Genomic DNA, 26,280 nt, shown 5'->3' with positions numbered 1-26,280 from the left:
AGACAGACCTCCATCGGCAAAATAATGTGTCTGCTTTTTTTTTTTTTTAGTTCTCCCACTTTATTGCTACCAACCCATCTCCCTCGTGCACACATGCTCAGTCATGTAACCCCATGGACTGCAGCCCGCCAGGCTCCTCTCTCCATGGACTTTTCCAGGCAAGAATACGGGAGTGGGTTGCCATTTCCTTCTCCATGTCTCTGCTTTTTAATATGCTGTCTAGGTTGGTCATAGCTTTTCTTCCAAGGAGCAAACATCTTTTAATTTCATGGCTGCAGTCACCATCTGCAGTGATTTTGGAGCCCCCCAAAATAAAGTCTGTCACTGTTTCCACAGTTTCCCCATATATTTGCCATAAAGTGATGGGACTGGATGCGATGATCTTAGTCTTCTGAATGTTGAGTTCTAAGCCAACTTTTTCACTCTCCTCTTTCACTTTCATCAAGAGGCTCTTTAGTTCTTCTTCACTTTCTACCATAAGGGTGGTGTCATCTGCATATCTGAGATTACTGTCCTGTGTCCCTGAGTGCGGGGCAAAGTGGGGTGACCCTGAGACATCACCGTGGATGTGCCAGGATCCCATGCCGAGCCTGTGGGGTGCCAGATTGGCCAGGAGGGGAGGGGCAGCTCCAGTCCAGTTCTCAGAATTAAGGACACTTTGCAGCCAGGAAGCCCTGGCGCCCTCTTCCAGGGCCTGCAGGGCAGGGAGGTCTTGGGGAGCAGCCAGAAGAGGAGGCAGTGTGGGGAGCCCTGTGGGTCCGCTCATGACTCATGGCCCACTGCCCACTAGTCCCCCACTGAGACATCTGAGGAGAAGTCCTTCCTCAGCCCCACTCTCTTCCAAGGAAAAGGTCTCTGGGGCCCTGAGGAGTTGGGCATGGGCAGACAAGAGGCCTTGAACATGCAGGACTCACCCAGAAGTGCCGTTTGCTGTAGTGGAACCCCTGCCAGCTCTTGCTGGGTGGCTTCAGAGGATCTGTGCAGGGGCTCCAGGACCTCAGCACCAGGGCGTCCATGGGATGGGCCATTCCCTCCCCACCCCTGCCCAGAGCTGCAGGCAGGGTGTCCTGTGCTGTGAGAAATGCGGTCAAACGCAGTTAACCCGATGCCTCCAGGGCCCTGCCTGGGTGGATTCCAGGGCCAGAGGGGACCAGGAAAGCTCACAGGCCGCTGTAGCCTGCTGTTGCTCAACTCCCGTTTTTCAAGAAAAGCCAGGAATGCAGCTTTCGGTGAAATGTACACTTGACAATGAACTCAGAATCAGAACGCGCCTGTAGTTGGAAGTGGTGTCAGTTGATGCCTCACTCTTCCTGTAAGCCCCAGCCCTCACTGAGTTCCTGAGGCTCTTCCCTGGCTGGTGTACCCCCAGAGCGGCTCAGAGAGGGCTTCAAATGACTTGTCCGGTATACAGCAGAAGTGAAACTGGCATGAGAACACACGGTCATCCAAGACCAGAACCAGCCATGTCAATGGCCATCTGGTTCCACAATGACCAGATGGGGAGCTGGGAGGAACCCAGTGCTCCCTGCAGGCTCTCTGCTGCCTCGGCCACAAGCTGGGCAGGTCCCAGCTCAACTACTGCAGAATGAAGCACGAACGGGCAGGCCAGGGGCAGGGGGGCTCCAGGAGTGGGGAGGGGTCTGTGTAGCCTGAGGCAATGCCCAGGGCAGGCAGCCCTGGCAGCTCCCAAGCTTGCCCCGCCACCTGCCCCTGAGTTCCGGCATCAAGGACATGGCTCGGCCCTGCCTGCGCTGGACACCTGCCCCAAACGGCTCTGAACCCACAGACGATGGCGCCCACAGCAGCAAGGAGCAGAGACGAGGCCGGCCTCCTAGGTGGGACCCGGCCGGACGCCGGCTCTGGGCGGGGCGGCGCGGGCGGGGCTCCGGGTCGGTCGGGCGGCGCACGTGACACAGCCTCCGAGAGCCGGGCGTTGACGCCGCGTCACCCCACCCGGGGCCCCGCGCCCATTGGCTGCGCCTCGGGCCGGGGCGGGGCTCGTCCGGCAGGCGCCCCCGCGGGTCCCGGCGCGCGTCCCCGCCGCCTCGCTCTGCTCACCTGTGAAATGGGATGCCGTCCTCCGGGAAGAAAAGGGTTAACGCGGACGCGCGCAGCTCCGGCGCCCGGTGCTGGTGCGGCCGGCAGCAGAGCCCCCGGGAGGGCCAGGGGAGGGGCGCTCAGAGGACCATGTTCACCAAAGAGCCGCAGCCCCAGCCGGCTTTCTCCACCCTCCCCTGGATGCCTGCCCTGCCCGGCTGGTCTCCGGCTGCCCAGTGAAGCAGTGATCTCTTTGGTGGCAGATTCCTCCCTTCTCCCACGACTGGGCCCTACAGGGGGCTTCAGCCAGCCTTCACTTCAGCTGGCTGCGGGTCTCCATGGGCCCTGCTTCATCACCCTTTCTTCTGAACTGCTGCAATTATGCGTGCGTATTGACTCAGCTTGCTCTTTACATATGCGGTATAGGCGCCTACAAGACAAGCAGGCACGTCTGTCTTGACCTTGACTCCAACAGACTCTGCAGGGTTATAGCAGGAAGGAGTGGTCTCATTTTACAGACACCAGAAAGGTGAAGTAAGATGTTCCAAGTACACAGCAAGCAGGTGAAAACCCAGACCTGTTTCCTGACTCTAAGAAACTGGTCTTCAGGCTTCACAAAGCACCCCCTCCCCTCCCTGGGAAGGGCTGTTGGAAATTTCAGGGAACTCCCCAGATTCCCAAGGCCCTCTGGGCGCTTGGCTCCGACTTGGGGGGGCGGCGGGGCTGGGCATCAGGATGCAGGGGGCTGTTCCCCCACAGAAGTTCATCTGGGGGGCCAGGCCCCAAGGGTCCCTGAGCAGGACCACTTGGGAAACAGATATGGTTTGGAGGTCCCCCGGGGCTTGGCCATCCCTGGTCTGGGTAATTTTCCACCGCAGCCACTTCCGGGAGGGGAACAAAGAGCCCTGCTTGTCCAGGCTGAGCCCCAGGGACTTGGGCCTCCAAGGCCTCTCTTGGTCTGGGCAACACCCCCCTACCAAAGTGCGCCACAAATTTCACTCCGTCAGCGGGTGTGGTCAGACAGGCTATATCTGGAATCTGAGCAAAGCAGTACTCAGGATGGCTGGATTCACTGAGGAGTTGGGGGTGGAGGTGGGGGTCTAGACCTCTGATAAGGCTCCTTGGTTTCCCCCTACCAAGGGTGCCTCTGCTCACTGCTTCCACACTTCCAGCACCTGCATGTTAGTATCTCAGTCCACCTCATAAGGCCCCTCCCTTGGCACCTAGCTCTGACCCCAGTCCACAGGACCCAGGGTCCTGGTCCAGCCCTCTCCCCAGCCTAGCTGTCTCGTCTGACCTGCCCAGGCCTGTCCTGATCCAGTGCAAGGGGGCCCAGGCCCAAAGCACAGACAGCCCCTACCTCATCCCAGCTGCCCTGGGGATGGGGCCCAGTCCTGGTACAGCTCCAGGTGGCTGTGTCAACTTGTGCTGGTGAGCTCCTGAACTCTGGGTGCAGAGGCCAGCCCACCTTCAGCAGCCGGACTGGGCCCACTAACCCCCAGCCCTTCTGTCAGTCCCACAGCTGGATCTGAGAGGAAAACAGAGTAAGTCAGAGTGGGAAATTCTAGCCTTTTCCAGGCTCTTCAGAAGATCTAAAGAAGGAAGAGCAGGCTCATCTCACAGGCCCAGCCGGCCACCGTCACTAACGTCCCGGTCAGCCCTTTCGGAGACACCATCAAGCCTCATTACAGCTGAGGAAACTGAGGAACAGTGTGGTGAGGTAACTGGCCAGATGGCACACAGCAGGTCTTGGACTAGTCTGTCTTCTAAAGACCCAAATCTCGGAATGAGGTTTGTCGGGTCACTTCCCGCCTCAACTTCAGAGACATCTGGGGCGGACCCAACCCGGGGCTTCCACTCAGCCCCCTTGCTCAGGGCGGGAGAAGCTGGGGCCTGCCGGAGCCCCGCAGCAGTCTGCGCCGGGACTGAACGGCCAGGGGGCGGGTGCGCAGGCCAGACCGGAGCCGCCTGACTCTCCTCAGGTTGGGCGGGACCGTCCACCCGGGGGCGGGGCTCCTGCAAGGCTCCGCCCCGCCCCGCCCCGCCTGCCCCGCAGAACCGCCGCCGGGAACCCAGTTTCCGAGGAACTTTTCGCGGGCGCCGGGCACCGCCGAGTTCGGGGCGGGACGCGAACGCGCGGAGCGGCTGCGGCGGGCCCGGCGGACCTCCGGGAGGAGGCGACTGCGCCATGGACGAACCACCTTTCAGCGAAGCGGCCTTGGAGCTGGCGCTGGCCGAGCCGTGCGAGCTGGACGCGGCGCTGCTGACCGACATAGAAGGTGCGTCAGGGGCACTGGGCTCCGCGCGCAGGCGGCGCCGGGCGGGGGACACGGAGCGGGTCGCGTTGCGGCCCGCGCCTCTGGGCAGGGCGCCCCGGGTCTCTGCGCCGAGCGCTGCGGGCCTCGCGGTCCTGTCCCGGCGGAGCCGCCCGTGCCCGCCGGGTCTTGTAGGAGGCTCGGCGCTGAGCACGTGCGCTTCTGGGCGCCCCGGCCCGCACCCCGCGGCCAGCGAGCCCTCAGTCGCGAGGCGGCGTTGACGAGAGCCGGGGAGCCGGCATCGCCGAGGCCCCGCCCCGCCCCGGCCTTGACGTCAGCGGGAGGTTACTCTCGGTCGTTCCCTCCGGCCCGAGAGTTCAGCTCGGCGCCCGCGCTCCTGCGCACGCGCGCTGCGGTCCCGCCGACCCTGACAGACCAGGTCCCGGTTCTCCTAACTGGCTCCGGGTATCGGTTCGGCACACGTTTATCGAGCGTCTACTGAATACCAGGCCTGGTCCTAGGCACCAGGGGTTCACAGACCTGGGCTCCCCCTTTTCTTGGAAGCACACACCCACCCTAAGGAAACCCATAAACAGATATTTACACCTTGTGGGGAGCTGGGGCAGGGCGACTGCTTCGGGTAGGGCGGTGGGGTGGGACCTGAGCTCAGCCCTGAGAAGGATGTATTCCCCGCAGAGGGCACGGCGAGGAGTTGGAGGGGCACAGGTGAGACTGGGCAGGTGGGTGGAAGAGGACTTGGCAGGGAAAGGCGGGAGCAGCAGCGTGGGCTGTCTTACACACCTGGAAACACTGCTCTGGTTGTTCTACAGAGAGGATGTTGGGGGCGAAGCTGCAGCGGGGCCAGTCAGGAGGCTGTTGCCCACGGTGCACAGAGCACATTCCAGCCTCCACAAGTTGCCTCTGAGTTTCCTATGCAGTTTCAGCCACATTGGCTACCTTGCACTTGGTTGCTGGGGAAAACAGGCCCGGAGAACAGGACCCAAACCTCCCATAGCCTGGATGGACTCATCCATGGAGCCTGTGGCCACCCTAGGGTTAGCAAAACTGACACATTTGAGCCAATCACTCTTTGGATGAATGCTGAGAACCCAGCTGGTAGGGCCCAAGAGTTGCCAGGTTCCCTGGAGGGGAGTTGAGAGGAAGGCCAGGCAGCGTTGACTCGGGGGTGAAAGCTGAACTGGATCCCAGAGGCAGTGAGATGTTAAGTGACTTGTCCCAGGTCACACAGCAGAGCATGGTAGAGCCAGAATTCAAACCTAGGGTGGGAGCTCCAGGGCCCACACTCTTAAATGCTAGTCTCCCATTGTGAGTGTGTGTGTGTGTGTGTGTGTGTGTGTGTGAGAGAGAGAGAGAGGCTCCGTAGAGCAGGGGACTCAGAAGGCTGCTCTATGTGGAGGTATGCTGGGGGCCCGGGAGTAGGTCGAAACAGAGTCATAGGTTACACGGCTACCTCCTCATCCTAGCCCAGAGCCTTTGACTCATGAGACTGAGGACTGGCATCAGAGAGTCCGCCCATGGCTCTGAGCCCCACCCAGCCTGAGCATGTGCCTTGGCCAGACTCCGTCATGTGACCAGTGCCCTTACCAGGAGCCCCAGGTCCTGTGCTGCAGGCTGGGCCCTGGCTGCAGCGCACCACAACTCCGGGTGGATCTGCCTGCTCCCAGCCTCCTTTTCCTGTTCTTGTTTTGGTGTCCCTTGTGGCCATGAGAGATGGTATGTGGGAGCCACCTTGCATGAGTGCTGGGACTGTGTTGATGCCGTGGAGGGCCTCGCCTCCCACTGGTTGATACACTGCACTATGCTGCTCAGTGATGAAGAGTCGATTGGAGGCTGCTGATTGGGTGGGCCTGGTCGAGGGGTGGCCTGGGCCTCCAGTGCATAGCTGGAAGTCACCTCTGCCTGGGCTCCCCAGTTCACTCTGTCTTCAAAGTCCAGGTGTCTGCCTTCGGCCCAGTCCCTAAATCAACCACAGGGACCTGGCTTCCTGGGCTCCAGGCCAGCCTGCTGAAAGAGGTACATGGGGGCCAACCTGCCCCCCCGCCCCAGGCCTCTCCCCACAGTCTGTCATGCCAGTTCTCTCCCTGGTGCTGCCATGCATGGGCGCTCCTTAGAAAACAAGCTCAAGATGGCTTACAGCCCTGCTCTGGCCACAGCACATACCTGCTCAGCTCCCTAACCACCATGGCTCCCCAGAGCCCCAAGATACAGTCCCTTGTCTCAGCGTTGTGTTTGAGACATGTCAGGTGGGCCGGGCCGGCCCTCCCATGATGAGTCCTGTCCCTCCCTCCAGGCCCTCCCCATGCCCTGGACACACTCTGCCCCCACAGGGCGCCCCTGCCTTGTCCTCACGTCCAGAGGTCCTGATGGCAGAGCCTGGGAGAGGCCTCTCCCCCTGGACACGGCCCCTCTTCATCCCTGTCCTGCCTTGGGTGCCTGGCCCACCTGCCCCGGGTGGCAGGAAGCAGAGGCCCTCCCGGTGTGGCTGTGTGCTCTCTCTAGGCTGCAGTGGCTGCCCTGGAAAGCTGGGGTGAGGCCACAGGTGGGCTGCCCGTGAGCCCCTGTGAGTTCCAGCCCTTGCACCTGTGAGGGGGATGGGGAGAAAAGTGCTGGGGGCAGTCCAGGGAGGCGGGTGGGCCGGCAATTGGGAGCTACCTTCTGCCCGGTGGTCACCTCACTGGATGCAAACATCCTAGGTGACCTGCCCAGCCCCAGGCGGGGTCACCACCGGGCAGAGGCTGGGGTCTGGACTTCGCCCAGCTGATAGGGGCAGGCCAGGTGGCAGTGGCTCCTGGCCAGAGCAAGTGCCTCTGTCCTTCTTGCCAGCCACAGGCCCCGTGGATGTGCCTTTTGACCCTGGGACCTACTGGGCATGCACACCTGAACCTGCGATAGGGGAGGGGGGGAGCCTTAGAAATGCCACGGTCATCTCCTCATTGGTATACAGACTGGGGGCGGACATGTCCACTGCCCCCAGCTGCCCAGCTGAGGTGTGGGGAGCAGTAGGAAGGCCAGGCCCAGTGGGGATTGCCTCCCAGGTCAAGAACATGTTGCAGGAAATCTGTCTCTAGCTGGCAGAGGAGGGCCCAAGCCCAGCAGGTGTTTCTGGGTCTCTGGCCATAGTTGATGGTTTGCTGCACAACCACCTCGGGGCAGCCTCAGAGATGCAAATTAAAGCACCTTCAGGGTTCCAGTCACACAGTTGTGAGGACTAAGGAAAGCACCCCAAAGTAGGTGAAAACGATAAAACCCAGTGCTGGTGATGCTCTGATTAAATGTGACATATTGCAAGGGAGAGTGTAAGGAGGTTTATTGTTCCAGAGAGCAGCCTGGCAGCTCGGAAGCAGTGTGCTACCTTTGAACCAAAACACACACTTCAGAGGGGGCAGTGCCTTGGAGCTTCATGCTGCCTCCTCTCCGCATAGCACTCTGCACTCATATCCTGACCTGGGATGAGTGGTGGCAACAAGTTGGGACAGAGCCAGGCTGGCCTCAGGGCTCACTCCTGCCCCTGGCAGGGGGCTGTGGGCTCGGGGGGTTGGCAGGCCTGGGTGTAGGTCTGAGGTTCTTCACTTTGCAGTTGGAGGACCTGGGGCACATGGCCTCCCTCTGAGCCTTAGTGGCCTCATCTGGTTAGAGGGCTCATATTCAGGTTCCCCTGGGGCTCTGGCCCCGGGGCCATCCCATTCCAGGAAGAGCGGGCACCCGCCACGTCCCTGGGCAGCCCCACATACACAAAGGCAGACTGTGCCCCCGCTGCACACATGATCGGCTGAGGACATGTGAACCTGCCAACTGTGCTTCTTGGGAGGTTCCAGGAGATGCTGGTGGGAGCAGTGGGGCTGGCTGGCAGGGTGCAAGCCCACTCCCCACTGCTGCCCTGTGCCCTCCCTTGCGCAGCTAGAGGTGGAGCGGTGCTGTTGCTTTATGCTGTCTGCTGCATACTTTGTGACCTGCTCACAAATCCCTTTTCTGCCCATTCCCTGAGAATTGGTGTTCTTAGCTCAGGCGACAGATAAATGTGGGTTGGAATTCCAGCTTTGGGCTGTCTCCTTGACCCCCTTTGCTCTTGACCCCCTCTTCTGCAGTCACACCAGCCTCTTCTTTGTCTTGACAGTGCACCAAGCTTGCTCCCACCTCAGGGCCTTTGCACTTGCTGTTCCTACTGCCCGTGACATCCTTCCTTTCTCCTGGCCCACTCCCTTCTTTCATTCAGGCCTCTACTCAGATGTCCCCTCCACAGAGAGGCCTGCCCTGATTCCCTCTGTTTCTTCACGATGCTCATCACCTGCACCCCCTTCCTCCACGGATTAGTAGATGGTTGGCCTCCCTCACTGGAACAGAAGCTCCACTAGGAGGTCTTCACGCTCTGTTCCTGCACCCCTAGCACCTGGAACTGGCCTAACATTTAGGAGAGGGCAGTAGATATTGTCAGAGAAACAGACCTGAGCTTCATGGGCCAGGCCATATGGGGGAGGTGGTGAGCTCCCTGTCCCAGGAGGCATGTAAGAAGAATTTGGGGTGCAAGGCCTTGTGTCAGCTGGTTGGTTCATAGGCTCCTGTGATACTTAGAGCTGGGCTTCTGTGGCTGGGCACTGTGGGGGTCCCCTGAGGATTTCTGTCATGGCCTCACAGGATAAACAGGCCCGAGAATAAAAGGCTCACATCTGCCTTCAGAGGGAGGTTTGAAGGTAGAGCCAGGGAGGGGGGAGAGGGTTTCAGGTTTCCTGTTAGGCCCTGATAGAATGAGGGCAGGAGGGGAAAAGATGAAGGTAGGCTAGGGGAGGGGCAGGTCGGCCCCCTGAGGCTGAGCCCACACCTCCCCTCTCCCCATAGAGTGAGTGCAGGAGCCATGTGGGCTTTGAGTCTTAGGTCACGCGAGTGCTTACTTCACCAGTGGAGGGGCCCCACTGTGGGAGCCCTGGCCAGCCTTTCAGACCCACTGGACTGGAAGGAGCTTCCTTAAACTGTGCACCCTGGGGGTGGGGGGTGGCCTCTCTTGCCTCCTAGAATCCCCTGCTCCAAGGCCAGAGGTGAAGGCTCAGAGAAGGAGAGTGACTTGCCTGGGACTGCACAGCAAGTGAAGGGTGGAGGGAAGTTCTGGGATCCAGATCTGGCTTTAGCAGAGAGTGAGAGGGGGCCCGTCAGACCATGAGTTCAGGGGGTGGTGGCCCCTCGACACGCCACCAGATGCTTGCTTCTTACTGCATCTTTGTTAGATCGTGTCCCTGAGACCAGCCTTCTTGGCAGCTGTTCCTGACCCTATTAGCCGTGGGCCTCCCCCTTCTTGGTCCTTGGTCTGGATGGGACAAAGCCAAGACATGTGAAATGGGAAACAAAGGGGGAAGAGAGCATGAGACAGGGAGAGGGACGGTCAGGAGCAGGTAGGCTTGACGCTAGCTGGCCCTGGCCCTGCAGGGGCTCAGGTGTGGGTCAGCCCTGGAATTCAGGCCTCAGTGTCTCCCAGTCTCAAGGTACTCAGGTGAGGTAGGAGCCTTGCCAACACCAATGTCTTGATTTGGGGGGCTGAGGGAGGGTGTGAGCACCCACCAGCTGAGGAGGGAAGGAGGTGGAGAATTCAGTTGCCCTTGGCACCCGCTGCAAGGCCATGGAAGGACCCAGACAAAGAAGGGTGGATATGTGAGGGAGAGGAGCTGCCTGGAGAGTGAGAGCCATCAGGGCCAGGGGGTCTCTGCCCCCAACACCCTCTGAGGCTGCAGGACACCAAGAAAGGGTTGCGGGTGGGCTTGGCCGCAGTTGGAGGCTGGCCTAAGCCTGGGGTCCACTTGGCCACAAAAGCTGGAGCTGGCAACCTGGGCTGCTGGCCAGGCTCTGTTCATATGTGTAGAACTTGAACCTTACGCAGAAGGGGAGAGGGCCTGGGCACCCCTCTAGAGACCCCCAGAGCCTGTCACCCCAGGACTTCCTCACCTTCTGTCCCAGGGACTGGGCTGCCTGTTGGCCTCCCCGGACCCTGTAGTGAGTAAGTGAGTCAGGTTCACCCCGAGGCTGCTGGGGGTGGGGGTCACTGACCCCGTCCCAGATCCAGGCCCCTCTGCAAAGGGATGTCTGTGTGGGGCTTCAGCTCGGGCTCAGCTGTTACTGGCCATCACTTCGGGGTATGGGTTCCCTTCCTGTTTCCCTGGGAAGTGACTGTTGCCAGGGGTCCCTGCGGTGGGGTGTGGCCCATGCTGGGGCGGCCCAGGAAGGGGAGGTCCCCACACCCACTGCCAGGCAGCCCTTGGCCTCACTTAAGCACTGCACCCAGTAACACCTTTACTTGTCCCCGTCGGAGCCGGAATCGTGCTCGTCCCATTTTCCAAGAGCGAACTGAGGCTGAGCGTGGTCGAGATCGGCTCAGGGTGTCAGAGAGCCAGAGACTTAGCTGCGGAGTTGGGGCACCCCTGGCCAGCCCCTCGTTCCGCCGCTCTTCTTTGACTTGACCGCCAGTAACCCCTGCTGACGTCGGCGCCTAGTGGGTTAAGGGCCGGCGTCCGCTAGTAACCTCGGCCCCCATGCGGCGCCTCGGGGCGCAACCCAAGCCTCGCGCCGTGGGGGTGGGGCGGGGCCGGGGCGGGGCCCCAGGAGGCGGTGGCGCGGCCGCTGATTGGCCGCGCGCGCTCACCCCATGCCCGGCCCGCGGCTACGCAGGGCGGGGCTGGCCGGCGGGGCGGGGCGGGGAGGGGGCGTGGCCGGGCGGGGGCGGGGCCGGTGGGTAGCTCTGTAGCTCGGCGGCTTTAAAGTGCGCCGGCCCCGCTGGTGAAGTCTGTGCTCGGAGACCGGCAGGCCAGCCGCCTGGACGCCCCGAGGGGCGACTGGCTCGGGCCGCGGAACCATGGACTGCACGTTCGAAGGTATTTTTTGGAGGTCTCCACCCCTTTATTATAGAGCTTTCATCTCCTCAGTGGGGTTCCATCCTCGGTGCCCTGAGGAGAGGTGTACACGCTCCCTGCTCTAAGAGGAGTAGGCACCCCACCCCCACGTCCCGAGTAAGGGGGTGGCTTTCCCACATCTGCTCCGCAGGGAGGAGGACCGCTTTTCCTTCTGTCTCCTGGGGCTACCTTTTGGCGGGCACCTTGGGCTTGACAGACAGTGGGAGCCCCGGGTTCAGCCAGTTTCCTCTCTCGGCCTCAGTTTCCCCAACTATCAAAGGGGCTTGTGAAGCCTGGGGTAGGGGGACGTGCGGGAGGAAGCACTCTGTGCACTATGACCTGTGCAGACCTGGAGGGTCTACCAAGTGTTTGTGCTTGAGGACAGGAGGGCTGAGCCTGGCACCCCCACCCCCCAACCCCATCCTCCGTAGTGCTCTCCAGGCAGCCTGGGTCGTCCCTTGCAGTCACTTTCCTGCCTGGCACCTGTCAGTAGGAGGGACTCAGGTGACCTTGAGTTCCCCCTCCGTGCAGCTGTCTGTCACAAAGTGTTTTGTCTGTCCCGTACAGATGGGGAGACTAAGGCCCAGTGAGAGGACACTTTCACCAGAAGCCCAGGCTGGGGGTCTAGGGGACACCTGGGGCTCCCAGGGTTTGCTCATGGGTCCTGCAGAGCACTTTGACCCAGTGGATGACTCCCTCAGTGGGTTAGAGGGCCCTGGACTGACCCAGCCAGACTGCTGGTTGCCAGCTGGGGGAGAGGGCTTGCGGCCAGTTTGGGCTGCCGTGGGCAATGTGTCCAGTCTGTATGAGGAGAAGAGTCAGGACAGACGGCGTTGGCTTTCATTGAGGGTAGGCTGAAGCCTGAATGGCCGGTCCCGAGGCTGCTTGGCTGCAAACAGGGCCTGGGCTTGTGCCCAGAACATTCAGGGACACACTGGTTGGCACACATATGGCCGGCAGTTGACTCTGCCCCAAGTCTCAGTCTATTGCACAGAGAAATGGGTTGGCAAAGGCAGTTCTGAATTGAGCAGTCATGAGCCTCTGCTTCAGGGGCCGCTGGCATTGTCCAGTGTCGCTGTTGATGCACTGGGCAAAGCTCCAGATGTCCCAGATGTCTGTGAGTGTGGGCTCCTGGGGGTGGCTTTTTGTTTCTGTGGCGTTGCTCCCACGTGTACAGTGTGTACACGGGGGGCGTGAAGACACACGACACCTGCTCCACTGCTGCTCACAGCTTTTCCTCCTCCCTGCAGACATGCTTCAGCTCATCAACAACCAAGACAGCGACTTCCCGGGCCTGTTTGACCCGCCCTACGCTGGGGGTGGAGCAGGGACCATAGACCCCGCCAGTCCCGATGCCAGCTCCCCGGGCAGCCTGTCCCCACCTCCTTCCACGATGAGCTCCTCACTTGAAGGCTTCCTGGAGGCAACCAAGGCGACACCTCCACCGTTGTCCCCTCCCCAGCCTGCACCCACCTCCCTGAAGATGTACCCATCTGTGCCTGCCTTCTCCCCGGGGCCTGGGATCAAGGAGGAGCCAGTGCCCCTGACCATCCTCCAGCCCACCACCCCCCAGCCCCTGGCTGGGGCTCTCCTGCCACAGAGTGTTGCGGCCACCACCCCACCGCAGTTCAGCTCTGCCCCGATTGTGGGTTACCCTAGCCCTCCGGGAGGCTTCTCCACAGGTAAGGAGGGCGTGTGAAGGTGGGGGTCAGGTGCTCTTGGTAGAGGAGTTTGCAGGCTTTAGCAGTCGGGCCCCTCCTCTGTGGCTGGAGGCGCTTGCTCACCAGCAGTTCTCGGGCTCCTGTGGATGAAGCACTGCCTGCACTGCCCGCACTGTCCAGGGTCCACACCAGCTACCCTTCCGCAGAGCGGTTCTTGGCTGGGAGGCTGGCATACTTGCATCAGAGCCCTGGGCAGAGCCATCCAGATAGGAACCGTGGCCACAGGGGTAGTGACTCATCCCAGGTCACATGGTGATGACGATCAGGGGGACAGGTTGGAAGTGGGTTGCGACAGCCCGTGTCCTCAGCCCCAGCCTTCATCTCTGCAGGGACCCCTCCGGGGAGCAGCTCGCAGTCACTGCCTGGCCTGCCACTGGCTTCCCTGCCAGGGGTCCCGCCCGTCTCCTTGCACAGCCAGGTTCAGAGCGCGGCCCCCCAGCAGCTGTTGACAGCCACAGCCACCCCCACAGTGGCACCTGGAGCAACAGCTGTGACCTCCCAGATACAGCAGGTCCCGGTGAGGCGGTCTGGCTGGCATCAGGGAGGTGGCAGCCCAGGGCCTAGACCCATAGCCTATGGCTGAGGCTCCTCCTGTCCTTAGGTCCTGCTGCAGCCCCACTTCATCAAGGCAGACTCGTTGCTCCTGACGACCGTGAAAACAGATGTGGGAGCCCCCTTGAAAGCAGCGGGTATCCGCTCCCTGGGCCCTGGCACTGCTGTGCAGGCAGCGCCCTTGCAGGTAGGGGGCTTGGGCAGGGTGGGGAGGTGGCTTGGACGGGGTGGGGGGTGCGGGGTTTGCTCACGTGCATGTCCACCCGCTAACTGTGCCTGGCCCTGCAGACCCTGGTGAGTGGTGGAGCCATCCTGGCCACGGTGCCGCTGGTAGTGGACACTGACAAGCTGCCCATCAACCGACTTGCTGGTGGCAAGGCTCCAGGCTCGGCACAAAGCCGCGGTGAGAAGCGTACAGCCCACAATGCCATCGAGAAACGCTACCGCTCTTCCATCAATGACAAGATTGTTGAGCTCAAGGACCTGGTGGTGGGCACTGAGGCCAAGGTGTGGGCTGAGGCCCTAACAGGGCGGCTCTGGGGAAGGAGGCACCTGGGAGGAAGAGGAGGATGGGGCTCGGCAGACAGTCCTGGGGCCCCAGCCTCCTCGGGCCTGGCGGCTCTGTTCAGCTGAGCTTCAGGGAAGCCCCAGGTAGCACAGGCTCTTCCAGGTGCTGGGGATTCAGCAGAGGACAGACAGATCCTGCTGTTGAGGAGCTGACATTCTAGCAGGGTGCGGGGGTGCCAACAGATCTGGGTTGGGGTGCGCCAGGTGGCATAAGTGCTGTGCTGGAGAGAAGAGGGATGGGGCGAAGTTGCAAACCTGAATTGGGTGGTCAGGGAAGGCCTCACAAAGATGATGCGATGTGTGAACAGAGACCTGGAGGAGGTGAGAGGGTGAGGCATAAAGGTGCAATGATGTTGACAGCAGTCAGCCAGGTGCTGTTGTCTGTTTTACTTACCTGGGCGGCAAGTTCTAGGGGAAGAATGTTCCAGGGAGTAGGAATAGCAGATGCAAATCTCCGGAGGCAGTTGTGTTGCAAAGCAGCCCTGCTTCCTCGCTTCAGTGCCCAGCTCTCTGGCCTGACTACTTGTGCCATCTCCCTCCCACCCCACCCCTGCAGCTGAATAAATCTGCCGTCTTGCGCAAGGCCATCGACTATATCCGCTTCCTTCAGCACAGCAACCAGAAGCTCAAGCAGGAGAACCTGAGTCTGCGCACTGCTGTCCACAAAAGCAGTGAGTTCTGGCCCCCTCCACGCCTGGCCTCCCTTGAAGTTCTTGCCCTGCAAGGGCCCTTCAACCTCTCTTTGGCCCTCCGTGGCCTGCAGCTCCCCCAGGTCCTGAGCTCTGATTTGGGGTGAGGTGGGGTGTGGAGCTGTCACTCCAGCCTGCTCCTCTCTGGCCCACAGAATCACTGAAGGACCTGGTGTCAGCCTGCAGCAGTGGAGGTAGCACAGATGTGCCCATGGAGGGCATGAAACCAGAGGTGGTGGACACCCTGAGCCCGCCCCCCTCAGACGCTGGCTCGCCCTCCCAGAGCAGCCCCTTGTCCCTTAGCAGCAGGGGCAGTGGCAGTGGTGGAAGTGGCAGTGACTCGGAGCCTGACAGTCCGGTCTTTGAAGACGGCCAGGTGGGGCCTGCAGTGTTGTTCCCTTCTTGTCATCTAGCAACTTCCTCTGAGCCCCAGGATTGGGTCAGGCCCCTCATACATCCCACCTCCCCTTTTATAGACAGACGAAAGATGGGGCTGAGAGGTTCCCACAGTAAGGCAGGGGGCAGAGTTGACCCCTCCGTCCCGGAGCCATGCTCTCTGGGTCACGCCGTCCTGTTCTCACCACTCTGCCCGCACCCCCCAGGTGAAGCCAGAGCTGCTGCCTGCCCCCCACAGCCAGGGCATGCTGGACCGCTCTCGCCTGGCCCTGTGTGCGCTCGTCTTCCTCTGTCTCTCCTGCAACCCCTTGGCCTCCCTGCTGGGCAGCCGGGGTCCTGCTGGCCCCTCCGACACCACCAGCATCAATCACCATCCTGGGCGCAGCATGCTGGGTGCTGAGGGCAGAGGTAGGGTGGTAGGAGGGGGGCTCTCGCAGATGTGGATCCTGTCCTATGGGCTTGGGGCTCTGGATTTCCTGGGTGCCCAGCCTCTGTGTCCCCAGCCTCTGTCTGCCCCCAGATGGCCCTGGCTGGGCCCCGTGGCTGCTGCCCCCACTGGTCTGGCTGATGAATGGGCTGCTGGTGCTTTTCTCCTTGGCACTTCTCTTTGTCTACGGAGAACCAGTCACTCGGCCCCACTCACGCCCCGCCGTGCACTTCTGGAGGCATCGCAAGCAGGCCGACCTGGACCTAGCCCGGGTAAGCGGCCGGCCCCCGGGGGATGGGAGCAGGCAGGGCCGGGACCCTGAGCAGTGCCTGGGAAGGTGCTGGGCATACCGTGGACCTTCCCTGTTTTCCCCACTCCTGTCTACCCCTCCGACTCCTGTGGACCCCTGGGGGCCCAGCCTGTGCTGCTGGGGATGGTGTGGTCCTTGCGGGGGGCCCAAGGTGGGGGAGTAGCACAGCCCCATGTTTCTCACCTGAAAACCCCTCACCCCCAGGGGGACTTTGCCCAGGCTGCCCAGCAGCTGTGGCTGGCCCTGCGGGCCTTGGGCCGGCCTCTGCCCACCTCCCACCTGGACCTGGCCTGCAGCCTGCTCTGGAGCCTCATCCGCCACCTGCTGCAGCGTCTCTGGGTGGGCCGCTGGCTGGCCGGCTGGGCAGGGGGCCTACGGAGGGACAGGGCCCTACAGGCAGATGCTCGCACCAGTGCCCGCGACGCAGCCCTCGTCTACCACAAGCTGCACCAGCTGCACACCATGGGTATGCGGGCGAGGGCTGGGCCCCCGGGGTCCTGATGCCTCCGCACCACCCTTGGCCTCACGCCCTCTTATCTTCCAGGGAAGTACTCAGGTGGGCACCTCGCCGCTGCCAACCTGGCGCTGAGTGCCCTGAACCTGGCCGAGTGCGCAGGAGACGCCGTGTCCGTGGCCACGCTGGCTGAGATCTATGTGGCCGCTGCACTCAGGGTCAAGGCCAGTCTGCCCCGGGTCTTGCATTTTCTGACTGTGAGTAGGTGGTGACCAGTGGGGGCTCTGCGGGTAGGTGAGGGCTACACAGAAAGGCACGTGGTTATGGGGGCGGCTGCGGGCCCGCTGGGGTCTCAGCCAGGGTTCAGTGTGACAGCCCGTTCCCTCCTCAACAGCGCTTCTTCCTGAGCAGTGCCCGCCAGGCCTGCCTGGCACAGAGCGGCTCAGTGCCCCTTGCCATGCAGTGGCTCTGCCACCCTGTGGGCCACCGTTTCTTCGTGGACGGCAGCTGGGCCCTGTGTAGCGCCCCGAGGGACAGCTTGTACAGCGTGGCTGGGAACCCAGGTGCCTTCTCACCCTGGGCCTGTCCCTGGGCCCACCCCTTTCCCCACAGCTGGCCACCGCCTCCGTCCCCCGTTCCCATTCTCTTGTCCCCTACCTCTCTGCTCTCCCTGCCCACCCTGGCCTGCTGCCCCGCCATCTGGTGTGGCTATGGGGATGTGCAGACGGGGAGGCCAGCCTGGCTCTGTCTCAGCTGGGGCTTTTCAGAGGCAAACAGGAAGACGGGGCGGGGGGCCAGGGGGTGGGCATCATCGGGAGGTGCTGCAGACAACATCACTATGCAGTGAGGAGGTCGGGAAAGAGAGTGCATCCCAGGTGGGTTATCCTGTCCACAGGTGGGCGGAGTGTTTATCCACCAGCTTTCACTTGTCTCAGAGCCAGGCCCACCCATGCCCAAAAAGATCCCTAGTGCAGGGAGGTGCGTGTGCACAGGAGGGGTGGGGCCATTCTCACCCTTCCACTCGCCCACTCTTCTCCACAGTGGATCCCCTGGCCCAGGTGACTCAACTGTTCCGTGAACATCTCTTGGAGCGAGCACTGAATTGCGTGGCCCAGCCCAGCCCCAGCCCTGGATCAGCTGAGGGGGACAAGTGAGTGTCTCCGTGCACCTCAGCAGGCCAGAGCACCCTGCCCGGTAGAGCCTGGGAGAGGCTGTGTCCAGGGAACCTGTGGGTGGCCAGAGCTGGGCCACTGTGGCTTTAGGTGCATTTCGGTTCCTCTCTGGGCCTCAGTTTCCCACCAGCCCAGCAGGAGGGGATGGAGGCTCTTGGAGGAGCCAGGATGCCAGGCTGTGCTGTGTGCAGAGGTGAGGACCCCTGCCAGCCATCCTGACCGCCTGTCCTCTCCTGCCACAGGGAGTTCTCAGATGCCCTGGGGTACCTGCAGCTGCTGAACAGCTGTTCAGATGTGGCCGGGGCTCCTGCCTGCAGCTTCTCCATCAGCTCCAGCATGGCTGCCACCCCCGGTGAGCCCCCCCGGCCTTCCCACCTGTGACGCCCTCAGCCCCAGCGCCAAGCAGCTCCACCTCGGGTACAGTGTGACTGAGTTTCTGCCCCCTGTGCCCCCTCTGCAGGCACAGACCCGGTGGCCAAGTGGTGGGCCTCTCTGACAGCTGTGGTGACCCACTGGCTTCGGCGGGATGAGGAGGCAGCCGAAAGGCTGTACCCGCTGGTGGAGCACCTGCCCCGTGCCCTGCAGGAGTCTGAGTGAGCGCAGGCTGCATGCTCGTGCCCCACCCCCAACCCTGCCCCCAGCTTTGTTCTGTGTCCTTGGGGTCCCGCCATGCTCTTCCCATGAAGCCAGAACCAGGGCAGAGGGAGGTCTGGCCATGACACCTCTGCCTTGGCCCCAACAGGAAACCCCTGCCCAGGGCAGCTCTGCACTCCTTCAAGGCTGCCCGGGCCATCCTAGGCCGCGGGAAGGCTGAGTCTGGCCCAGCCAGCCTGGCAATGTGTGAGAAGGCCAGTGGGTACCTGCAGGACAGCCTGGCCACCACACCAGCTGACAGCTCCATTGACAAGGTAAGGGCTGGGGCCGGGGGCCTGGCCCGTCTCAGGGGCCTTGGCCTTTCCACTCCCTGGATGGTCCCCCTTGGGCTGCAGAAGACTGCAGGGTCAGCCCAACAGCACAGGACGGGGGACGCAGCCGGCCTTGCCTTCTGGCTAAGGCTTGGGTCCAGGGGAGAGTGGCTGCTCCCTCTGGCCTCAGTGTCTCCCCCTCCAGGAGGAGGGTGGGGTGAACATGTGGCAGGGCCCTCCTTGGAGGCTGCCGCACAGGCCGGTGGGGGCATGGGGGGCCTGGAGAGCGGGCGGCCCCGCGGTGCATTGCTGTTGCATTGCATGTGTGAGGCAGGTGCAGTGCCTCGGCAGTGCAGCCCGGAGCCGGCCCCTGGCACCGTGGGCCCCCAGCCTTCTCTCCCACAGCCAGAGGCCCTGACCCCTGCCCTGCCTTACCCACCACCCCTAGGCCATGCAGCTGCTCCTGTGTGACCTGCTCCTTGTGGCACGCACCAGCCTCTGGCAGCGGCAGAAACTGCCGGCACCCACCCAGGCCTCTCAGGGCCCTGGAGGCGGGGCCCAGGCCTCTGCCCTTGAGCTTCGTGGTTTCCAGAGGGACCTGAGTGGCCTGAGGCGTCTGGCACAGAATGTCCGGCCTGCCATGCGGAGGGTGAGTGCCCACGGGGCCCTGACTTGCAGTGGGGACAGACATGGGGTGTCTGAAGGGAGTGGGGGCCTGATCTGAACCTCTCCTGGCCCCTCCTGCCCAGGTGTTCCTACATGAAGCCACTGCCCGACTGATGGCAGGGGCCAGCCCGGCGCGGACACACCAGCTCCTGGATCGCAGCCTGAGGAGGAGGGTCGGCCCCTGCAAAGGAGGTGAGAAGCCGGCTGGCCCAGGTGGGAAGGGTCGCAGGCCAGGTGAAGGCTGCAGAGGGAGACCGTAAGACACACAGGAGCCTCAGGACTTCAAGGTGGCCCCCGACGGGAGCCCTAACCTGAGACTCGGGGGACGACTGTCCTTTGTGGAGCACTCACTCTGTGCTCCAGGGGAAGGCGCGGAAGGGACCCGCTGCATGGCAGCCCGGCAGTCCAAGACCAAAGGCGTAGGGGCGCACGCAGGACCGGGCGGCAGGGGCGGGGCCAGGGTCCGAGCCCCACCCCCGGCGCGGCCCCGCCCCTGATGTGCTTCCGTGCGCGTGCGCAGGCGCGGCGGCGGAGCTGGAGTCGCGGCCCACGAGGCGGGAGCAGGCCGAGGTTTTGCTGCTGGCCTCCTGCTACCTGCCTCCCGGCTTTCTGTCGGCGCCCGGGCAACGCGTGGGCATGCTGGCCGAGGCGGCGCGCACGCTCGAGAAGCTCGGTGACCGCCGGCTGCTGCACGATTGTCAGCAGATGCTCATGCGCCTGGGCGGCGGGACCACTGTGACCTCCAGCTAGACTTCTGCCGGCGGGCCTGCCCCAGAGCCGGGTCTCCGCCTCAGCGGCCGAGGGCAGCGCTAGAGATCCGGTGCTCACGCCCAGTCCACGGACTGCATGGCCCCTGGGGGCCTGGAGACCCTCGGAGATGTCTGCTCTTGACCTGCAGGCCTCCCCAGTCCGCTCCCGCACTCGGCGCGCGGTGGCCAGGATAGTGCTGGCCCCTTGTGGCCGGTTGGGGGATTGCTGGGGCCTGCCGCTGCCACCGCCGCCGGATGTCACGTGCTCCCAGTGACACCCGCTCCTGGGTGTCAAGGGACCCCAGTCCGCAGCTTTCCCCCTCCCTCCAGAGAGGAGAGAGGGGTGCATTTCACCGAGCCGAGGGACCCTATCCCCGGTGCTTCCCTCCCATCTGGGGAGACCTGTGCATAGTGTAGATCGGAGTGCACCAGCCTCCTGGCCTCCAAGGCGCAAGCGTTACTTTGCCTTTTGCAGACTTTATTTTCATAGGTTGAGAAGTTTTGTACAGAGAATAAAAAATGAAATTATTTATAATCTGGCTTTTGCTCCTTTCGGGTGAGGCTAACCAGAGTGGATTCTTTGGGCCTTCCATCCCCCTAGCACCCAGGCAAAGGCTTCCTGGTCCCACCTGCCCTTCTCTGTTTGGGAAGCCTGGCTTTATTCCCTCCAGCTGACCTGGGCCCTGGCGCTGTCGCTAATCTCCTAACCCTTAGGGCCCTTGTGGTCTCAGCTTTTCCTTCTTGCTTCCCCTCCCAGCTTCTGCCCACTTCAGGACCCGGAATGACATGTCCTTGGGATTCTGTGGTGACAGGAGGAACTACAACCTGGGTCTCCCTGTGTGTCTGGGTGTGTCACCTGCCTGACCCCGTCCCCTCATATGAGGCCACGCAGCTGTGGCAGGGCAGCAGGGCAATCTCCCTGACTGCTCATTCCTGTCCCAGAGCCCTCCCCTAAAGCCTGGACCCTCTCCCAGCAGAATCTGGTCAGAATCCACGGGCTGCAGAATTCCAAAACAATCGTTGTATCTTTATTGACTTTTTTTTCTGAATGCAATGACTGTTTTTTTTTTTTTTTTTACTCTTAAGGAAAATAAACATCTTTTAGAAACAGCTCGATACACACAATCTTCAGTGTGAAGCAATATACTAATAAGAACACTAGTCGTCTTAACATTTACAGTCTTCATATATATTATATATATGTATATGTATACATATATATACACTATATAACGAGGCTGGATATAATACACACGTTCACCATTTTACAGTCATATGTACAGAAGTTGCTAGGGCGGCCCCAGGGTGGGGCTGCGTCAGGCCTATCGAAGCGTGGACAGAGCTGAGGACACGGACAGACAGGCGGACGAACTGGTGGGCACTGGCCCGGGCGGTGGTGGCTGCATGGGGAAGGAGGCAGCGCTGGAGCCACCTTCCCAGCAAGGGCCCCGTGCTAAGGGGCGCACGACGCACAGTGGCGACAAACGGAGAAGCGAGCATGTTCCCAACATATATACATTCTATGTGACATATATATAGAGGGGCACACAGGTGTGTACATGGATCTAGCGCTGTCTCCGCTCCCGTGCGAGTGGCGCTGTGGCCCCTGGAGACGGTGGTCGTGCGGAGGGTTGGTCACGAGTCTGCCAGGGATGGAGACTCCTTCTGCGCTCCCAGGCTGGGCTCCAGGGATGGGGTGGGCTGGAAGGGGAACAGGCAGAAGCCAGCAGGGGCAAGTCTGCCCACGCCCAGGAAGGTCGCGTCCCTCGAGCACAGGCCCCAGATGCTCGGCCCTCCAGACCTCACGCAGGTTTTGGCCGAGGCTGGGCAATTAGGGTGCACAGCTTCCAGCCCCTCCTCTGCCGGGCAGGACTTGCCAATCCCCCTATCCCTACCCATTCCCAGGGTGTCCGGCTGCGGGCCACGACCGACCCACGTGGAATGTGTACCACGTCATCCTGGAACTTTCAGGGAGAAATGTGTCCCCAGGCTACAGGCCTCCCAGCCCCGCCAGAGTCTGGGTGTCCCAAGGGGTCTGGCCGCTCCGCGGGCTAACCCCTCTCCAAGCCTGGCCAGGGGATGGGGGCGAGAAGGCCCTGTGCCGTCCGGTGCCAGGAGCAGACGGATCCAGAACGTGTTTTCTACCCAACCGGGGACCACTAGCTTCCGCCCAAGGCGGCCAGATCCAAGGTTCGGTTCCGAATCAGGGATCCGCTCAGGACCCGCGCCGGAAGCAGCGCAAAGGCCCGGGGGCTACGCCTGCGGCTCCTCTCCTCGGCGGCGGGCGGGCTGGCTCCGGCGGCTCCTCCGGCCGGGAGTGGATTACAACGGCAGCCTCTGAGGGAAAGAGACACGAGGCGCGCTGCCTACGGCGGTGCACATGCCAAGGGGTCAACCCCTCCGGACCCGCCCCGGATCCGCAGTGAGAGCGAAGAAGCCCCGCCGGCAGCTCGGCCTGGAGGTTGGCCTCCGCGGCCCGCCCCCGGCGCGCGCGGGAGTTTAAGTGGCCCGGGGCCCTCGCGTGCGCACCCGCCACCGTCAGGTCTGCCTGGAGCCGATGGGCCTGCGGCGGGGTATGGTCTCCAGCCTGGGCCCCTCCAAGGGGGGCTCGCGGTCACTCACCTTATGTTTGGGGCATTTCAAAGAAAAGTTCTCTTCAATGAATATACAACCTATGAGCAAACAGAAGTTCGCGCGGTCAGAATTGGCGTCGTGTGTGGCCGGGAGGGGGGCGCCCACCGCCCTGGACGCCCCCGGTTGCAGGTTTCTTTTCAGAGTAAGTCAAACTCTGACTGCCCTCCAGCCCCGCTGGCTTGCCTGTCCTTTACTCTCTCCTCCCCCTGGAACCCCCTCTCGTCATAGGGAGGCCTCCCCTAACTCTCCAGCCTGTCCGCCTGCAAACAGCCAAGCCAATCCAACAGCACATCCCTTCTGCCCCGCCCTGGCCGGCACTGGGGGTGGGCCTGCTGGAGACAGATGGGGCGGGAGCAGAGCTGGGAAGGCTCCAGACCTCGTCTGGGTCCAGCAGCCTCAGCTGAGCTGCTAGCTGACCACAGCCACCTGGGTGGGCTCTGCCCGCCAACCCCTATGCGCCTCCCTGAGACTTAGTAATGCAGCTAATACAGCAGCGGCACAGCCTGCCCTGCCTCAGGCCTGCCCCCTGCCTGGGGACACTGGCCACCTCCCTCTTTGCCATCCTTCCAGTACGGCAGCCCCTGCTTTCTGTGCCAAAGCCTCTGGGGCTCCCAGGGCGGCGGGAGTGGGGAGGGTCCTGGCAGGGGAGGCCTCTGCTCTGTCATATGGCAAGGTTTTCATACCCTCACCCCCTTCCAGGGCAGCAGGGGGCGGGGGACAGAGGTCCTGGGCCCTCCCCGAACTGAACCAGTGCTGCCCTCTCTGGGTCGTGTGCATGGCCTCATTGCCTGCCCCAGAGAGCTGCAGAAAGAAATGACTCTCCCCTCTGCTTCACAGATGGGGCCCTGACTGTAGAGGCGTGGAGGGATGCACCCAGGCCACGCATGAAGGATGCCACCAGGATCAGGGGCTCCAGGCTCTCTGGCCCAGGCAGTCTGTGCTCTGTGTGCCTGGCAATAGTAGGTACTCAATAAATGCCCACAGAACAGATGAGTGAGTGAGCAGAAAGAACAGGGCAGGTGCAGGGAGCCTGGCATGGCCCTGCTTCCCCCTTCCACAGCTTGTTTTGAATCTCCTCTCCTTCCATCCCACTCAGTTTTTGTCACTGAACTGTATCTCCCCTTTTTCCGCCAACTCAGTGAACCCCTATTCAGACTTCAGAGGCCCAGCCCGGTAGCCCTGCTCTTTGAGGCCTGAGATCCTCCCCAGCTCTAGGCACCCCTTGGCGACAGCAGCTCACATACAGCTTTCAACCTTGTAGTCTGTGCTTCTCCAGCAGGTGGCTGAGGAATGACGTGTCTCGCCAGCATTGCCCAGCAGAGGGCCTGGCTGAGAGACACCAGAAGATAAAGAACTGCTGGGGCAGAAGAGGGAAGCAGGGGGGGTCGAGTGGGGCGGGTTCAAGGAGCTGTGCCCGCATCCCCCAACCTGCTGTCTGCTAGGGCTGACTTACCCGCATCGCTGGCACACGGGTAATGGTAGGTGTGGAGGCATCCTTTGTGGCAGCACCCTATGGTGGCCCCCGCTTCTTGGCAGCTGGAACAAGTCTGGCAAGGAGAGGGAAGACAGGTGAGTCTGCCGCTGAGGGGCCCGGGAGGCCCCCACCCCTTTCTCCGAACAGGCCCTCAAAAGGCAGCTGTGGGGGAGCTCAGGATGGTCATCGGCACCTTGGGTGGGGAGCTCTCTGGGTGGGTGGGAGACCTCGTGCATAACCATAGGGGTCTCTGCGTCCAGCAGATGTGGGCGAGTGATGGCTTGGCCACCGTGTACTGCGTGACATCAGCTGAGCACCACGGCTCTTCCCACCTGCTTCATACAGCAGGGACGGCTCCTGCCTTACGGGATGGTCTCAAAGACTGAAGGAGTGACCCTGGGGGCCCAGTGGGTGACAGGAACTTACGAGGCCAGTCACCACCTGGCCGTGCCCTTGCCTGCCAACTCTTCCCCACAACCTCCAGGTGGACTGCCTTCATGGGCCTACTCTACAGTGAAGTTGGGGCTCCCTCCCACTCCAGGAAAGGTGGTGAGCATTGTTTCTCGCCCTTTCTGGTGGCAGAAGCAGCACTGAAGCAAGTCAGAGGCCCCACCCTGAGGGGCCATTCAACACCCCCTGCCAGGACTTGGGAGGGGGTAACACAGCTGGTGCCCGGACACAGGGTGCATGTGAACCCCAGGCCAGCCAGCAAGGCAGCTGGGCCACTCTGGGTCTCAGAAATGGGTCTGCTGAGCTTGAGGGCTGCCTGCAGGGGGACCAACTGGGAGAGGATGGTGATGCTAAGAAGACCCTTGGAAGAGCAAAGCAAAACCTGAGGCCTGGGGAGGGACAGACCCCAGATCCCGCAGACCCTGGGCCCCCACTGCAGCAGAGGCCTGAGATGGGAGAGGGGAGCAGAGAAGGGAGCAGGCCCACGCCAGGAGGTTGAGTCACAGAAACCAGTAACTGCAGTTTGACGCACCAGGTCCGTGTGGAGGCCGCCTCCTTGTAACGACCTGATGGCGCTGGCATCATTGTTCATTTTACCCAGGTGAGTGATGAGAGCTCAGAGAAGCCCAGTGAGTTGCCTGAGGGCACATAGCTCAGGAGGAGCTGGACAGGACTTTGAGCCCAGCAACGGAGCTGGGGCACAGGCTGGCCATCATGGTGCCGTGCTGCTGGGGCAGGTGGGCTCCTTCCAAGGACTGGGGGGAGCCCACTCCCAGCAGGAGGGAGAGGCCAGGGATTGTCTCTACCCTTCCTGGCTCTAATTCATGCCTGAGAATGCTCCCTCTGGTGCCCAGCTGGGGTGGGGAGCGGCAGGGTGGGAAACTGAGGGAACACCAGTGTTCATATGCTCCTTCTGAATGGTGGTGTCTTTCTGATCAGGGTTGAGTCTCCAGGCCCCCCATTTCTTGGCTCACAAAGGGGTGATGAAGCAGGAACAGGCCCCCAGACCTGGCCCAAGTGTCCCACCCACAGCAGCCCTTGGATGTTCTGATGGCTGAAGAGTGACAGTGGGCTCCTCCGGCTGACGGCTTCTCGCACCCCATCTGCACAGAGGCCCCTCAAACCCTGGAGACAGGCCTCTAGAGGTGGAAGCAGAGCAAGGCCTCAGGCCCTCCTAAACCCAGCACGCGCATTCTGATCTGTCCCCCTGGGGGCGGCCAAGGGCCCTAGCAGTTCAAGGGAGAGGCAGACTCCCGGGTGGTGGGCATGGTGTGGCTCAGGGCTGACAGATGGTGTGGGGGCTGCAGCAGGGGACACAGAAGGGCGTGCCCCTGGAGGCCTGCACAGGAGTTCTGATCCAGCAGAGAGCTGATGGGTTTGAAGGTGGGAGCAAGGGCCCCTACTGTGTGGGTGTGGGGGGTATGTGGCCATCCACCATCCACACAGTCACAGCCTGCTGATGGGCTTGGTGCCCTGAGGCTCACAGTGGACAGTGACTTGCTGGGGTCATGGAACTGGCTCCCTGTAGAGCTGGGACTGGAACTGGGGTCCACACGGTTCCAAGACCACCTTAGGCCACCAAGCTCCGAGGCAGAAAGGGTTTCAGGGGGGCAGGTGGCCCTGGGAGGCCTGGGCTGTCAGAGGGGAGGGGGACGAACCACGACCTGGGGAGCGCCAGACACTGCCTGTCTTCCCAGGGTGTCCTCCAGGTGGGGTGCTGCTCCCATGAGCCCCTCGGAGGCTTGCCTGGCTGCTAGTCCCAGCCAGCCCAGCCCAGCCCAGGACCACCTCTCTAGCAGGGAGGCTCTTCTGATCCTTGAGTAACTGGAGTGGACACTGTTGCCGGTGACCAGTGAACATCCCTCCCCCGCCACTTCCAACCTTCCAGGGCCGCTCCCCAGGTGGGAGGCCTCGGGACCCGTCATGGAGGAT

General features: G+C 62.2%; 3 protein-coding genes across 6 annotated transcripts in view; 2 read left to right on the top strand and 1 right to left on the bottom strand.

Moving 5' to 3' along the window:
• Positions 1-419: 419 nt before the first annotated feature.
• LOC122443903 (translation initiation factor IF-2-like) lies at positions 420-4,096 on the top strand. 3 transcript variants are annotated; one of them, XM_043472658.1, is made up of 2 exons: positions 420-2,422; positions 3,616-4,096. In XM_043472658.1, exons 1-2 carry the CDS (start codon positions 1,790-1,792, stop codon positions 3,631-3,633), a joined length of 651 nt encoding a protein of 216 aa, XP_043328593.1. In that variant the 5' UTR covers positions 420-1,789; the 3' UTR covers positions 3,634-4,096. The 3 variants fall into 3 exon arrangements, with proteins under 3 accessions (XP_043328593.1, XP_043328575.1, XP_043328584.1); XM_043472640.1 differs by having other exon boundaries at positions 3,606-4,096; XM_043472649.1 differs by having other exon boundaries at positions 3,552-4,096.
• SREBF1 (sterol regulatory element binding transcription factor 1) lies at positions 4,094-20,325 on the top strand. Of its 2 annotated transcripts, none has more exons than XM_043472624.1 (19): positions 4,094-4,316; positions 12,433-12,864; positions 13,233-13,420; positions 13,505-13,642; positions 13,744-13,962; positions 14,579-14,693; positions 14,867-15,087; positions 15,314-15,515; positions 15,628-15,806; positions 16,049-16,310; positions 16,389-16,555; positions 16,693-16,861; positions 17,340-17,448; positions 17,713-17,822; positions 17,931-18,063; positions 18,213-18,378; positions 18,824-19,024; positions 19,125-19,233; positions 19,562-20,325. In XM_043472624.1, exons 1-19 carry the CDS (start codon positions 4,226-4,228, stop codon positions 19,789-19,791), a joined length of 3,441 nt encoding a protein of 1,146 aa, XP_043328559.1. In that variant the 5' UTR covers positions 4,094-4,225; the 3' UTR covers positions 19,792-20,325. The 2 variants fall into 2 exon arrangements, with proteins under 2 accessions (XP_043328559.1, XP_043328563.1); XM_043472628.1 differs by lacking the exon at positions 4,094-4,316 and adding an exon at positions 11,010-11,164.
• Positions 20,326-20,796: 471 nt separating this feature from the next.
• The window catches only part of RAI1 (retinoic acid induced 1), an 84,820-nt gene continuing 79,336 nt past the window's right edge, over positions 20,797-26,280 (bottom strand). The window contains exons 4-6 of the mRNA XM_043472610.1: positions 23,878-23,971; positions 22,413-22,462; positions 20,797-22,127 (exon numbers count right to left, since the gene is read on the bottom strand). Coding sequence (XP_043328545.1) covers positions 22,113-22,127; positions 22,413-22,462; positions 23,878-23,971 — 159 coding nt within the window. The 3' untranslated portion in view covers positions 20,797-22,112. The remainder of the gene's footprint in view (positions 22,128-22,412; positions 22,463-23,877; positions 23,972-26,280) is intronic.

The sequence above is a fragment of the Cervus canadensis genome, chromosome 1 (genome assembly GCF_019320065.1).
Source record: "Cervus canadensis isolate Bull #8, Minnesota chromosome 1, ASM1932006v1, whole genome shotgun sequence".
NCBI classification, from domain to species: Eukaryota; Metazoa; Chordata; class Mammalia; order Artiodactyla; family Cervidae; genus Cervus; species Cervus canadensis.
This window is presented reverse-complemented; position numbering and strand designations above follow the sequence as displayed.